Raw genomic sequence first — 14,008 nt, forward strand, 5'->3', positions numbered from 1 at the left:
CAAATAAAATCTGACAGCAAACGCGCTCTAGTGTGAGCGCTCAAAGCGGCCGCATGCGCAAAAGAAGACGTCACACACAGCGCGCTCTGTTTAGACCCAGACCAACAGTATGTTTGACTGATGGCCTTAATATAAAGACTTGTTTCTGACTTTACGTTTCCCAATTTTGCTTTAAGTTATAAAGTTTTTTGTTATTTACATTTGGCCTAATAATGATCCTTATTGCTGTTTTAGAGGAGCGGTGCTTCAAAGGATAGTTACAGATTTCTGTCAGAATCTGCAGATTATACAGTACAAATAAAATGTTCACGTTTCTCCAACGTTGTCGTCTCAACAGTTTCACTGATATCTACACTGGATGGCCAGGAAGCGTTCGCGAGGTCTTCTCCGGCGCTGATAATCGACGTCTGTCTTGTGTCGGTGACGTAAAAGACGGATTTAATGCGACGTGACCATCAAACAGCAGTCGCTTTCTAAAACATCGGATATGTGTCGGATTCAGGACCACATACGAAAGTGACCCAGATCGGATTTGAAAATATCGGATTTGTCCCGTTCACACTGTCACAGCATGATCGGATAGATGGTCACAGAGGGTCAGAAAAGTCTTTCACCTGCAGCGTGAACGCAGCCAAAATATGAGGGATAAAAAAAAAGAAAAAGAAAAACAGGAAAATTTCATCTTTTTATTTTGTCAGTAATAAAAAGTGACATTAAACAAACTTTGACAGTGAAGTATGGTGTGGCACTTTCTCCATGTTACACAAAATACATCAAAATCATGAGACAAACATGAAGATGCGTTCATAGATGCTACATTTCCTTATGAGACACTGGTCACGATGCACTTTGGCCACACGTTAAACTAGCACAGATTCAGAGCATGGCATCATTTCTCCATCTGCACATGAACGGCTGAAAGTCTGTCATTAAGATCGAGGTTGATCACGGTTTCCGTGGGATTCATAAACGTCCTGTTTCTTTACAGCTCCTCACTCAGTGTAACATTAAAGTGAACAGAGGATTCATTTTCATCACACATAGAAAAAGAACAAGAGAAGATGCATAAACATGTACACAAAACAGGCTGCTGGAGTCTGATGTCAGTCTGTCCACTCATGGGCTTCCATGACAGTGATCACATGACCTGGATGCACTACCATCATGGATTAAACAGAACAGATGAAGGATGAGAGTGAACCTTCAGTCTGCTGAGGAAGTGTGAGCAGCTCAGTTCAGCCTCAGCTTCTCGTGGAACTTTTTAAGGATTTTATCAAAGGAGGCATCTTTGGCCACCTGCTCCACGACCTGACGGACTCCGCTCGCTAAAGCCCAATAATATCGCCGCACCTCCTGCAGTTCAGACTGCCGTTCCTTCTCCACCTGCTGTTTCTCCTCCTGAGCCTCCTTCAGCTTCTTCTCGTACTTTAATTCCACTGCTTTGATTTCCTCTGTCAGCTTCTTCTCGTAGAACTCTCTGAGCGCTGACTCTGTCTGTTTCAGCATCTCCTCCACCTGCAGGTAGGTGTAGTTGGAGTAAAAGTCTCCTCCGTGGTCGGCCGCCATCTTGTCGACCTTCTTCAGCAGATCCAGGACTTGACCACGGTCGTTGGCTCTGAGATTGTTGAAGACGTGGTATCTGTTTCCAGCCTTCATCAGGACCTCCTGCAGCTCACGTCCTGCTGTCTTCAACATGTGATCAAAGTCTGCTTTGACTTTGTCTCCGTGGGTGAAGAGGATCATGGTGTACCTCCAGGCACCCTCTCCAAAGATCTCCTCCACCTTCTTCACGGCGTCTCGTTCCTCTGCTGAGAAGGGTCCCACCCTGATGACCAGCAGGATGGCGTGGGGCCCCGGGGCCGACATGTTGATGCATTTGGAGATCTCCCTCTTCACGGCGTCTTCAGACATCGTGGTGTCGAAGAGGCCGGGAGTGTCCACCACAGAGATGGTCCTCTGGAACAGCTTCTCCTGCTGCTTGGAGCACTCAGCCGTCACTGAGGAGGAAACACACGTTAGACTCTTGTTTTTAAAAAAGTGAACTTCATGGAAACTCTTGGCTTGTCTAAACATAAATAATCATTTCACCCTCTTCATCAGAGTGCAGATGATATACTCTCTAACAAACGGCATAGACACACATGGCAGCTCTTCTGAGGTAAACGCTCCAGTCTGTCCTTATTAGAGATGGACCGATCCGATATTACGTATTGGTATCGGTCCGATACTGACCTAAATTACTGGATCGGATATCGGAGAGAAACAACAAATGTAATCCGATCCATTAAATATCAAAAAAGCACCTCACAAAACATGGTGTTACTCAGCTCATAACCGTAGCACGTCGGAGGGCGATAGAGCGGCTGCGGCTGACGAGACCTGTCAGCGGTCTGGTTGAGCATTTGGAGGCTCGCTACCAAACCGGCATTTAATCTCAGAGAAACGCATCCAGACAAGTAAAGCAAGTGTGTAAGTCCATCTCTGAATGTTTGTAAAGCATTCCCAGTTAAGCTTAACAACCGATATATGGAGCAACTGCCTCTCTCTCTCTTTCTCTCCTGCTGCTACTTCAATCATGAAACTGATCAATGATCAGCTGATCGGCTTTTCTGTCGCGAGTCCGTCTCTCTTCTTTGTTTTTGGCCCACTTTGCACCAGAAAGAGGAAACCAGCAGCTGAACAACAGCAGCACGTTTAAGCTTGATCAGCTGTTGTTAGAATTTATTTAATATTACTTTCTACACCAGGATCTTTTTCTGTGCAGCTGACGGCTGGTAACTGTGCAGGGGCGGATCTAGCAAAGTTTAGCCAGGGGGGCCGATAGGGCATGAACAGGGAAAAGGGGGCACAAAGACATACTTTTCTTTCTTATTCTCATTTTAAATGTCGAGCTTTTAATAAATAATTATCTGAATCTTACAACCAAAGTTTTAATATGATGTAAAATATATAGAAGTCCATTACTGTATATAGTAACTGTTAAGTCTAATATACCCTAGTAAGCTATAGTACTTTTTCCTTTGGGAAGGTACCATCTGTGCAGTTCTGTTGAAAAAAGATGTTGAATCTATTTAATTATTCTTGAAAAATAATTTATCTATGTGCATTTTTTTTTTTTTTTTTTTTTTTTTTTTTACACGTGCATTAAATTAAAGTTGATTTCATCGGTTAAGCATCATGAGGTGGAGGGTGGTTCCGTCGTTTTTTTTATTTTTTGCTGGGAGTTTGCAGCCCTATTAGTTAGGTTGCTTAATATTTCTGCTAAGTACTCTTTAAAATACCAGAATAGGGAGGATGGAGCAGGTTTAAGTTTATTAGATTGATCAGTTTTGCTGATCTATGACATATTTTGGGTGCAGTGTGTTTTTTGCATACGGGTATAACAGAATAGCTTTAGTTTCGTTTTTTTAAACTTGAGTATGAACTTATACAAAACGTAGCAAGATAATAAAAAAATGTTTTATTGATTAAAAAACACTATATCGGATTTATATCGGTATCGGCTGATATCCAAATTTATGATATTGTATCGGACATAAAAAAGTGAAATCGTGCCATCTTTAGTCCTTATCTGCAGCTTGTATCTGCCCATAGCTCGTTGCCACAGGTGAGGACAGGAATGCAGGCCGACCAGCTTCCGTGCTCAGCTCTATGCACTGGTACAGCCTCCAACTGTTGAACTGTCATTCAGGAATGACTTACTTAAAGTCTTCTAACTTTACTCCAACCAGGAATGAACAGTGTGGACCAAGAATCACTGTTCACTGATCCCTGTTCTTGAACACACACACACACCCTCGTGTGTGTGTGTGTGTGTGTGTGTGTGTGTGTGTGTGTGTGTGTGTGTGTTACCTGAGGCAGAACCAGTTGCTGCTCTGAAGACGTCCTTTCCCAGGATGGTGTTTCCACTGGAGCTCTTCCCTACTCCAGTCTTCCCAACCAGAACCAGCCTCACTGAACACAGACACACATGTCAGCTCACTGTTTGATTCCCTAAACTGACTCTTTATCTCAGGTTCAGCGACAGCTGTGTGTGTTTATACAAACATCTGGACTTACAGCTCACAGGTTCCTCCTTACTGTTTCTCCTTGCCCCCACTATTCAGACACACAGATAAATGAAAGAGTTCTTACTGATGATCTAGTAAAAACTACATATTTGTTCTGTGACTTTTATATATCCTTTATTTATCTAGTAAAAAAAAATCTGGTTGGCATTAAAAATGTGTTTTTTGGGAGGAAACTGGCCAAGAGGACAGCAGAGAAATACAACAATAGTTTAAGTGACCAAAAAGGACCGGATTGGTTATAATGTAGGTACACTAATTATAAAGTTACTTGGTATACCAAGTTACTTTATACATAAAACTATAGTTTTATGTATAACCGCTTTGTAAATCTTGTCCACTAGCGTCTCTTTACCAATATAAAGTAAAGACGTTACGCATTAAAACACACGGAAACACTGGAAATCAGTTTTTGGCACAACACTGGTCTAACAGGTTCTCCCTCAGCGAGAAACTCCGGATCCTGGCGCTGTCGGTATCCGCAGGTAAAATAAAGCCCACCGACTCACCTGGCGGTACACTCGCTGCCATCTGCGCTTGTTGCTGCTTCTGCCGGACAACTTCAGCTCCGAGTCCGGATCCTCAAACTCTGGAAAGACCTCGTCTCTACCCAACCAGTGCAGGGAAACACCGACTGTGTTTAACACAGGTGCGAAATGCCCTACCGGAAACTCAGTTTGCTGTACCTGCCACACCTGCTGCTTCACTATCCAATCACAGTGAGATCTCGGAGTGGAGAAAGAATCTGCGCTGTAATAAACCGTTCAGCCTAAAGTGGAGGAGCTTCACTGTGCAGAGGAAACGTCAGCTGACGACTTATTTAAAAGCATCACTCTCACTGATCATCTGAATTTTCTCTCTTTCTCATTAACCTGGTTTCTATTTTCAGGTGAAATTATTATATCTGCTGGCGCCCTTACTCGTGGTAACGGGGTAACTTTGGTCGAGACGTTGAGGTACGTGACGTCATCACGGTGTTTGTTATGGGCTTTCCTACGGCGCCGGAAAGATGGAGGTGCGCTGTGTGTAAATGAAGATGAGCCATATGAACTGCCTTGTCTATGTTCATGGCTGAAGGCTAAAGAGAGAGAGTCCCGTCCGTGCCTCTCTTATCCTCCACACCCTCCACATGATCACTGATCAATGGCCCTGAGTAGCATTCTCAGAGAGTTGAAAGATGATCTCTGATCTGCTGCTTAAAAATTCATACTGGAGTGCAAAATTAAAACCAATGGAAGATGGACAAGAAAAGTTCAAAGCCATCAGGTGCCAAAGATACAGGTAAGCAGATGTGTCATTGAATAATGGCAGGTCATCCTGAAACAATCATAATCAGAATACTTTATTACTCCCTAAGGAAACTTTGTGGGTTACAGTTGTTCCAGGAAGAAATGGTAAAAACAGTAACAAACTAAACTCCAAATAATACAATATGTTACAGATTTTACACATTTAAGAAATAGCACTAACGTATGCAGATCACTCAATTATAAATACCAAGGATTAACAGAGAGGATTACAAATAAATATCAAGAAAATTGACGAGAATATTCCAGAGTAGAAAAGAGCGTGTGTGAAAAGGCTGTAACTATTGCAGTGTTCACAGTGTGTTAGATGGTGCGTGTTTATGTTCATCTGGTAATCTCACTCTCCCACTGCTGCTGTGATAGCCAGCATGTCATGGAGTGGGTGGGAGGTATTATCAGTAGCGGTGTTTGATACGGGCGACACGGGCGGTTGCCCGGGGCGGCATCGTGGTGGGGGGCGGCATCACGGGCATCAGCAAAAAAAAAGAAATGCTCGTACTCATGCTGCCCCGACGTCAGCCAGCGCATATTGGGAATGTCACAGGCACCGATCGGTTTTCTATCTGCTGGGAGTAAGGGCGCCCTCCGTTTGCGAGGTGCGCCTGCTGCTTGCTGCACAGGGAGGAGAGGGCGGGGCGGCGGGGAGCAGCGTCTAATAACCAACTCGCAAAATAAAACAAAATAAAAACAAACCAACAAACACGAAAACACCAGACATCATGATACAGACTTATAATTTGCACCGATGTTTTTTCGAAATTTTATACGCGAAAAGTGAGCGCGAGAGCCCTCGGTGCGCGTGCTCGCTGCTGAAGTCAAAGTAAACTTTATTGTCATCTCCGCTACAGACAGTCCAGAGAGACGAGACGACGAGGCTCCAGTTTCAGCAGTGCAAGTAAACAAACGATAAATATAAGAAGAGTAAGAAAATAAATATACACTGTAGGGCCAGGGGTAAAGGATCAATAACAATTTATAATTTACAGTTTGATGATTTAAAGGGTTAGGGTCTCACACACAACCCGTCGAAAGGGGAGGGGGTCCGACTGCTTCCAAATATAAATATTTCGTTTATAATGTTGTAAATCCAAGCCCATCATGGATTCATGATTTGAATCCTGGGTTGTGTGAAATCTCAGAAATACACCCTAGACAAATCGAATCTGTGAACTAAGGTGTCGGTCTGTTAGATCATGTTGTGGTGATCCTCAAGTTGAGCGATGGGTGTTCATACTGGAGTAAATGGTAAATGGCCAACAGTGAAGTTTACCGGAAGCCCACACACAGACTAGTGCCTCCTCTTTGACTCCCACCACCCTCTGGAACACAAACTTGGAATAGCAAAGATGCACAGAAAAGAACATCAGACACCAACGAGGGAGGATCAGAAGGACAAACAGAACAACATCATCATCCCTGATGTAGCAAGTTTATCAGAGAAACTCAGGAGAGTCTTCTCCAAGCACGACATCCCAGTGTACTTCAGACCTAGCCACACACTCAGACACAAACTGGTTCATCCCAAACACAAACTTAACAACGCAGTGTATGTGCAGTGCAGCGAGGAATGCTCAGAACTCTACATTGGAGAAACCAAAGAGCCACAAGATAGAAGAGCCACATCAACAGGACAAGATTTTGGACAGAGAAAACAGATGGATTGAAAGAGGTCTGCCTCCTACAATCCGGTTTTGAGATGCCATCCCAGACACTATCATAAGTTTCATGATAGGGTGAGGCAGGGTCTCACAATGGTTTTACCTGAAACCTCTGCTGATAATGACCTTTTTTCACACCTTGTAACAGTTTCTGACTGGAAGATCCAAAACTGCAAGAGATGTAGGGTTCTTGAAGTTCAGAAATACAGGCTGGGGCTTGACCACCAAGGATTACATTTTTAAAATAAATTCTAAAATGTACTGGTAGGAAATGTAAAGAGATTAAAACTGGGATAATTCAATTCAATTTTATTTATATAGCGCCAAATCACAACAACAGTCGCCTCAAGGCGCTTCATAGGTACAGAGAAAAGCCCAACAATCATACAATCCCACAACAGTGGGAAGGAAAAACTCCCTTTTAACAGGAAGAAACCTCCAGCAGAACCAGGCTCAGGGAGGGGCGGGGCCATCTGCTGCGACCGGTTGGGGTGAGAGAAGGAAGACAGGATAAAGACATGCTGTGGAAGAGAGACAGAGATTAATAACAGGTATGATTCAATGCAGAGAGGTCTGTTAACACATAGTGAGTGAAGAAGAAACACTCAGTGCATCATGGGAATCCCCCGGCAGCCTACGTCTATTGCAGCATAACTAAGGGAGGATCCAGGGTCACCTGGTCCAGCCCTAACTATATGCTTTAGCAAAAAGGAAAGTTTGAAGCCTAATCTTGAAAGTAGAGATAGTGTCTGTCTCCTGAATCCAAACTGGAAGCTGGTTCCACAGAAGAGGGGCCTGAAAACTGAAAACTGTTTTTCTCTCGCTCCTTTAAAATGGACTTAAACTCGCCATGGTAACCATTTAAATGTCGTTTTTCTGGTTCTGATTCCCGGGACAGTCATGAGTGTGAACACATACCTGCTTCAGTCTGACTGAAATTCATCACACACCTGAACAGGTGTCCCTGCAGTGCTGAGTGTGTGTAACACTGACACACACTCAGCAGGACTCACCTGTTCAGGGGAAAACAGCTCAGAGTAGGTGACCGCGACTCCCCGGATGTTACCGAGGACTGTGCTTTACTTTCATTACGTCACTTCAGGAAACACGACACCATTAAATGAAAGCATGGACACACGTCATGTTTGTAAAGACACAGTTTGCCTCAAACTTAGCGTCAGTAAACAGTCACAGGCCTCAGGTACTTGTTTAATTTCTTAGTTCATGTGATAATGCTGGAGTCATTTCTTCACCAAGTATTTGTGATGATTTTTTTTTTTAGCATTTTTTTAACAACAAGATCCTATCGATTAGGGCTCTCGTCTCGTCGTCTGCTGCCTCAGATCCGAGTCCTTCTCCTGTGTGCTCAGCTGTCTTAGAGCAGTTTGATCCCATCTCCCTTAATGACTTGACTGAGGTAGTTCATAACCTAAGATCATCACACTGCCCCTCTGATTGTCTCCCCCTAAGCTTGCTTAAAAACACTTTAATACTGTTGGGCTTTTTATTAATTAATTAATATTAATTAATATTAATTAATACGTCCCTTGCTACAGGCTGCGTCCCATCATGCTTTAAACAAGCTGTAGTTCAGCCTCTTCTTAAAAAACATAACCTGGATCCAACTGTTCTGTCCAACTACAGGCCAATCTCAAAGCTTCCTTTTCTGTCGAAAGTTTTGGAGAAAGTCTACTTACAGTTGCAGGCCCACCTTGATTTTAACATCTCTGAAAAATGTTAATCTGGCTTTAAAACACTTCATAGCACTGAGACGGCACTTTTAAGGATTTTTAATAATATTCTTTTAACTCTGGCAGCCCTGCTGCCCTTTTATTGTCGGACCTGTCAGCAGCTTTTGACACGGTCGACCAGGACATCCTGTTATCACAGCTAGAATTTCATGCTGGCCTAAAAGGATCTGCCCTACACTGAAAAAAAAAAAAAAAAAAATGCTGTAGAAATCAACGTAAAAAATAAACTGTAAATGTAGAACACAAAACTATTTTGGCAACCATAAATTTCACAGTAAATAATTATTTTATTTTATTTTTTTCAGTAAATGACTATGAATTTAAAATTAAATTGTAAAATTGTTTATGGGTAATTCATGTGAAAACAACAGTTTTAACACTTCGTTAAATATAGAGAGACTGTATAAAATAATACAGTATCATACTAAAAAGTTGAATATTACAGTAAAATACTGGCAGCTGTGGTTGCCAGTATTTCACTGTGGAAAATACAGTGATAATGTAGAATATATAACGGTTTACTTTGTTGAGAAATGTACAATATAAAGCACCTTGAGTCGACATTTGTTGTGATTTGGTGCTATATAAATAAAACTGAATTGAATTAAAATTCAGTGAACTTTGGTTTTTGCAGAATAATTACATTGAAATAAAACAAATATAATTTAAACCTGTTAAAATACAATTCAAATAAGCTTGATTACCGTCTCCTATTGACAAAGCACAGAAGAGCTGTATAATACAAAACATGTTTTTTTATTCAAAAGTTCATATTTGCAGTAAATTTTTGGCAGCTGTTGCAGCCAGAATGTCGTCTAAAAAATTAAGCTGCAACAAATGAGGCAATAAACATAACAGGCATAGTTTGCTAGAAACATTAACAAAAACCAGCAGAGACAATGATTAAATTAAACCGTTAATATTAAATAATCAAATTAATGACTAAAGAGGCACTGATCTAATGAATATCAAACTTAATCCAACCAAAAACTAATAAGTACATAATAAAGAGTCAAACATGATGTTTATTATTAATATTGGAAACCGAGACCAGCGATCACCGCCGGCAGCACAGACGAGTTCACGTGAAGGAGTTACTGATCAACGCCAACAGACAGGTGCGAGCACATCTTATTTTACTGGTTTGATTCATGACAACAGACATAATCCAAAGATTTCATCTGTCGCCATCATTTAAATCCAGTGGAAATGACGCCTCACAAAGAGCGCGCTCAGACACAGGAGACGCCAGCACACGCTCAGCAGAGAGGGAGGAGTCCTCGCGGCGAGCGCATGCTCGACAACGTTGTTCGAACAGGAAGTGTCCCCCGAGTCACCTGACCTCAGTTCGTCCCAGCTCCAGTGGCGTCCATCGTTCTCTCTGACGATGTCGTCTACGAGGTGGAGAAAGCGCTCCACCTGCGCCCGCTCTCCTGAGCGAGTGTTGTCCAGCACGCAGTATCGCCCCCGGCAGCGGGACACCAGGTCTGACACGCGGCGGCTCGCCCGGATCGCGTCCTGCAGACGGCGTTCTCCCAGAGCGTCTCCGTGAGTGAACAGCACAGCGGCGTGTCGGGATGCCACGCCGTCCAACAGCTCGGTCAGGAGGGCGAGCGCCCGCGAGTCTGCGGCTGAAAGCTGGCCGATTTTCACCACCACCGCCACCACATGAGGTCCCGGATCGGCGAGCCGGGCGGCGCTCTCGACGTCGCGGAGCAGCTGCTCCCGGGTCAGACCTTCACCCGAGAGTCCCGCCGAGTCCACCATGAAGACCCGCCCCCCCTCTGCTTCGCCGCACGTGTGTCCTCTCCCGCCTCCGTGGAAGTCGCGGTCCACCTCGAAGTGGCGGCGGCCCAGCACGGAGTTCCCAGCAGAACTCTTCCCGCCTCCAGGAGGACCGATAAGAAGGATCCTCCTGACCTCTGACCCCACACACTCAGCTGCAGGACACAGACACAAACATGTGACCATCTTCAGTGTACAGTCTGTGTGAGCGTGCAGTTCCTGTCTTACCTGGTGGGCAGCGAAGAAGCCCCGCCTTCAGCAGCAGCTCTCGGACCTGCTCTCTTCCTGCGTCCTCGTTGTTGAACAGGTGAACCCTCCCGGAGAACCTCGCCACCACGCCAGGGAGCGGACTCTGCCGGTCCTGGTAGATGAAGTCGTGCAGCGACGTGTTCTTCAGGGCATCTCCACCCGTGAAGAGCAGGTAACAGCGGCTGAAGCCCCGCCCTCCCACCGCTGCGAGCCCCGCCTCCACGCCACGTTCCTGCTCGGCAGTGAATCGGTCCGTTTTAACCACCAGCAGGAACAGGTGAGAGCCGGGGGACTCAAGCACGTGCCGACAGCACCTCCCGACGGGCTCCTCTCGTCCCAGTATTCCCGGAGTGTCGATGACGCGGATCACCTTCCCGAACACTCGCCCCGCCTCCTCTCTGATCTCGCTCTCTCCCGCCTTGAAGGACGTCTTTGACTCAAACGCCGCTCGGCCCAAAACCGTGTTTCCTGAAGCGCTTTTACCCACTCCACAGTTCCCCAGGAGGACCACAGTCAGGTCTGGACCTGGATCAGGATCCATGTGTGAGCACGAGCCCAGGTGAGTCCAAACTGAGCGCGTGCAGGAGCCTCCAGCAGCAGAGTGATGGATTCAGGAACATGAGTGTGAACACGCACTTGCTTCAGTCTGACAGGAAGCTCCTCACACACCTGAACAGGTGTGCCTGCAGTGCTGAGTGTGTGTGTAACACTGTGACACACACACTCAGCAGGACCGCGGAGACCTGACGAAGGCACACCGGAAGTTACTGAGGAGTGCTCTTTACTTTCGTCTCTTCAGGAAACACGACGACGCCTTCAAAATAAAAGCACGGGGACACGCCACGTGCCGTGTGCGTCACGTGTAGCAGACCATCGACGTGTTTTTATCAGTAATAATGATGGTTCACGTTATTAGTGCTGAAAGAAATGTAAACGACGACTGTCCGGGTGCAGCCTTCAGACTGGAGCTCTTATTGTGAAGGACGTGAGTGGAAGTTGTGTTCCAACACGCAGTGGCGGTCCTAGCCTGTTTGGTGCCCTGGGCGGACATTCCACATCAAACTTTATGTGTGTGTATAAATGTGTGTATAATATTAAGGATTTTACATTAACATAAAACTGTTGACGGAACAATACTGAATTTCACCAGAGAAACACACACACACATGAAGAGAGAGAGAGTGTGCATAGTATGCAAACAGCTACCAAACAGCCATCATAATTCATCATACAATGAGAACAGGACAAATCAACAACTGACAATGACTAATTACTATTAAAATCTGTAACATAATGTATTGTTTGGAGTTTAGTCTGTTACTGTTGCTATTTTTACCATTTCTTCTTGGAGCAACTGTAACCCACATCATTTCCTTAGGGATTAATAAAGTATTCTGATTCTGATCTTTTGCTTGTTTCTCTTCCTCTTCTTTTCTATTTTTTCTAAACTGAGGACCTGATGGCTTTGAACTTTTCTTGTCCATCTTCCATTGGTTTTAATTTTGCACTCCAGTATGAACACAAATCCCCCAACCCAAGGGTCACCCGGGCAACCGCCCATGTTGCCCGTATCAAAAACCGCTACTGCCAACACGTAAGTATATAAACATTAAAGCGCGTGCGTTGTCATGTTCATGTTTGTAATATAATTTAATCATCGCATTTAAACGTGTAAATGAGCTCTGTGGCGGGCCTTTTGTTTCTGTGTTGACGCACGCGCGCTGCTTAGAGGGAACATTGCGTGGCAGTAGTCTCTGGTTCTGGGGCATCACCTCTTGTTGCATAGTTATCAGAAGGTAGAAAAGTACATAAGCGCAGATGATTGTGATGAACCACTCTAACATTCTTACCGTCCAGCTGAACTCTGTAAACTGGATTTGTAGGGTTTGGCTGACCGACTATGATTTGGATCTCTTCCTCCCAGTTTACCATGTCCGTCTCTTCTTGTTGTATGGACTAAAACCCTTTCTCCTGGGAGCAATGGAGCTGCTCTAGCTCCAACATCATACCTGTCCTTCATCCGGCTTGCAGCCTTCTCCCTGCTCTTCTTCACCATTTGGCATGTCAGCCTCAGGTGTTCATGATGTCTCTTAACCCACTCTTGGGTGGTTGTTGGCTCTGTGGCTCTCTTTATCCTCATAGATGAGATATGATGAGATAGCCTTTATTTGTCAGTTGCAGGTCTTTTGCCCACAACCGAGATGACAGACCTTGCCGACCGTACATACAATACACAAACATCACATTGGGGAGACAGGTCAGGCTAGGTAGAGAGGAGAAAAAACCTCGAAATGTACAACACAGAAGGATAATACAGGAATGCACAGATATCAACACACCATAGCACAATAAACACAGACAGCAACATGGGAAAGAGTTCCAGTGTGTACATCTGATCTGGGACCGCTGCAATCTTCGACTGCACCTCCAGCTGACCCGATGTCCACATCAGAGGGGAGGTAAGCGTTGGAGGTGCCGTTGGATCCGGGGTAGGGAGGGTGATGATAGACAGCTCAATTGGCAGACGAGCATTCCATCCAAATTCCATCCAAACATCAAGGAGTGGGGGTTGTAACCTTTAGATGCATGGGCAAAATTGTTATAGGCCTGAAGCAGTTCTGGTAAATATTGCACCCACCGAGTTAACTACACTTCCTCCAGGGTGGACAACATGTTTCAATTCAATTTCAGTTCAATTTAAATTTTATTCATACAGCGCCAAATCACAAAAACAGTTGTCTCAAGGCGCTTTATATTGTACAGTAGGTCATACAATAATACATACAGAGAAAAACCCAACAATCATATGACCCCCTATGAGCAAGTACTTTGGTGACAGTGGGAAGGAAACACCCAGTGCATCATGGGAATCCCCGGCAGCCTACGTCTATTGCAGCATAACTAAGGGAGGATTCAGGGTCACCTGGTCCAGCCCTAACTATATGCTTTAGCAAAAAGGAAAGTTTGAAGCCTAATCTTGAAAGTAGAGATAGTGTCTGTCTCCTGAATCCAAACTGGAAGCTGGTTCCACAGAAGAGGGGCCTGAAAACTGAAGGCTCTGCCTCCCATTCTACTTTTAAATACTCTAGGAACAACAAGTAGGCCTGCAGAGCGAGAGCGAAGTGCTCTAATAGGGTGATATGGTACTACAAGGTCATCAAGATACAAGATGGCGGCACGCACGGGTGCAG

The 14,008-nt window shown here is 44.7% G+C and overlaps 2 protein-coding genes across 2 annotated transcripts; both read right to left on the reverse strand.

Annotated features, from left to right (window-relative positions):
• Positions 1–657: 657 nt before the first annotated feature.
• On the reverse strand, positions 658–4,752 carry LOC146379815 (GTPase IMAP family member 7-like). The gene is made up of 4 exons (XM_084941205.1): positions 4,577–4,752; positions 4,060–4,098; positions 3,853–3,954; positions 658–1,997 (listed from the first exon to the last, which is right to left on the reverse strand). Exons 1-4 carry the CDS (start codon positions 4,596–4,598, stop codon positions 1,231–1,233), a joined length of 930 nt encoding a protein of 309 aa, XP_084797331.1. The 5' UTR covers positions 4,599–4,752; the 3' UTR covers positions 658–1,230.
• A 4,768-nt stretch (positions 4,753–9,520) lies between these two features.
• Positions 9,521–11,655, reverse strand: LOC146379816 (GTPase IMAP family member 1-like). The gene is made up of 2 exons (XM_084941188.1): positions 10,797–11,655; positions 9,521–10,723 (listed from the first exon to the last, which is right to left on the reverse strand). The coding sequence occupies exons 1-2, from the start codon at positions 11,356–11,358 to the stop codon at positions 9,978–9,980; spliced, it is 1,308 nt and encodes a 435-aa protein (XP_084797314.1). The 5' UTR covers positions 11,359–11,655; the 3' UTR covers positions 9,521–9,977.
• Between the last annotated feature and the right edge of the window lie 2,353 nt (positions 11,656–14,008).

Source organism: Perissodus microlepis, chromosome 10, assembly GCF_051167445.1.
Source record: "Perissodus microlepis isolate ML-2025 ecotype Zambia chromosome 10, ASM5116744v1, whole genome shotgun sequence".
Taxonomy (NCBI): domain Eukaryota; kingdom Metazoa; phylum Chordata; class Actinopteri; order Cichliformes; family Cichlidae; genus Perissodus; species Perissodus microlepis.

What these genes read in the sequence shown, in the direction of transcription:
- LOC146379815 (XM_084941205.1), bottom strand. Translation starts at nt 4,598, where the DNA reads ATGGCAGCGAGTGTACCGCCAG. An exon ending in GGCAGCGAGTGTACCGCCAG is followed by an intron (nt 4,099 to 4,576) that starts GTGAGTCGGTGG and finishes GTGTCTGAATAG; the next exon opens with TGGGGGCAAGGAGAAACAGT. An exon ending in AGCAACTGGTTCTGCCTCAG is followed by an intron (nt 1,998 to 3,852) that starts GTAACACACACA and finishes TTTCCTCCTCAG; the next exon opens with TGACGGCTGAGTGCTCCAAG.
- LOC146379816 (XM_084941188.1), bottom strand. Translation starts at nt 11,358, where the DNA reads ATGGATCCTGATCCAGGTCCAGACCTGACTGTGGTCCTCCTGGGGAAC. An exon ending in GCTTCTTCGCTGCCCACCAG is followed by an intron (nt 10,724 to 10,796) that starts GTAAGACAGGAA and finishes TGTGTCCTGCAG; the next exon opens with CTGAGTGTGTGGGGTCAGAG.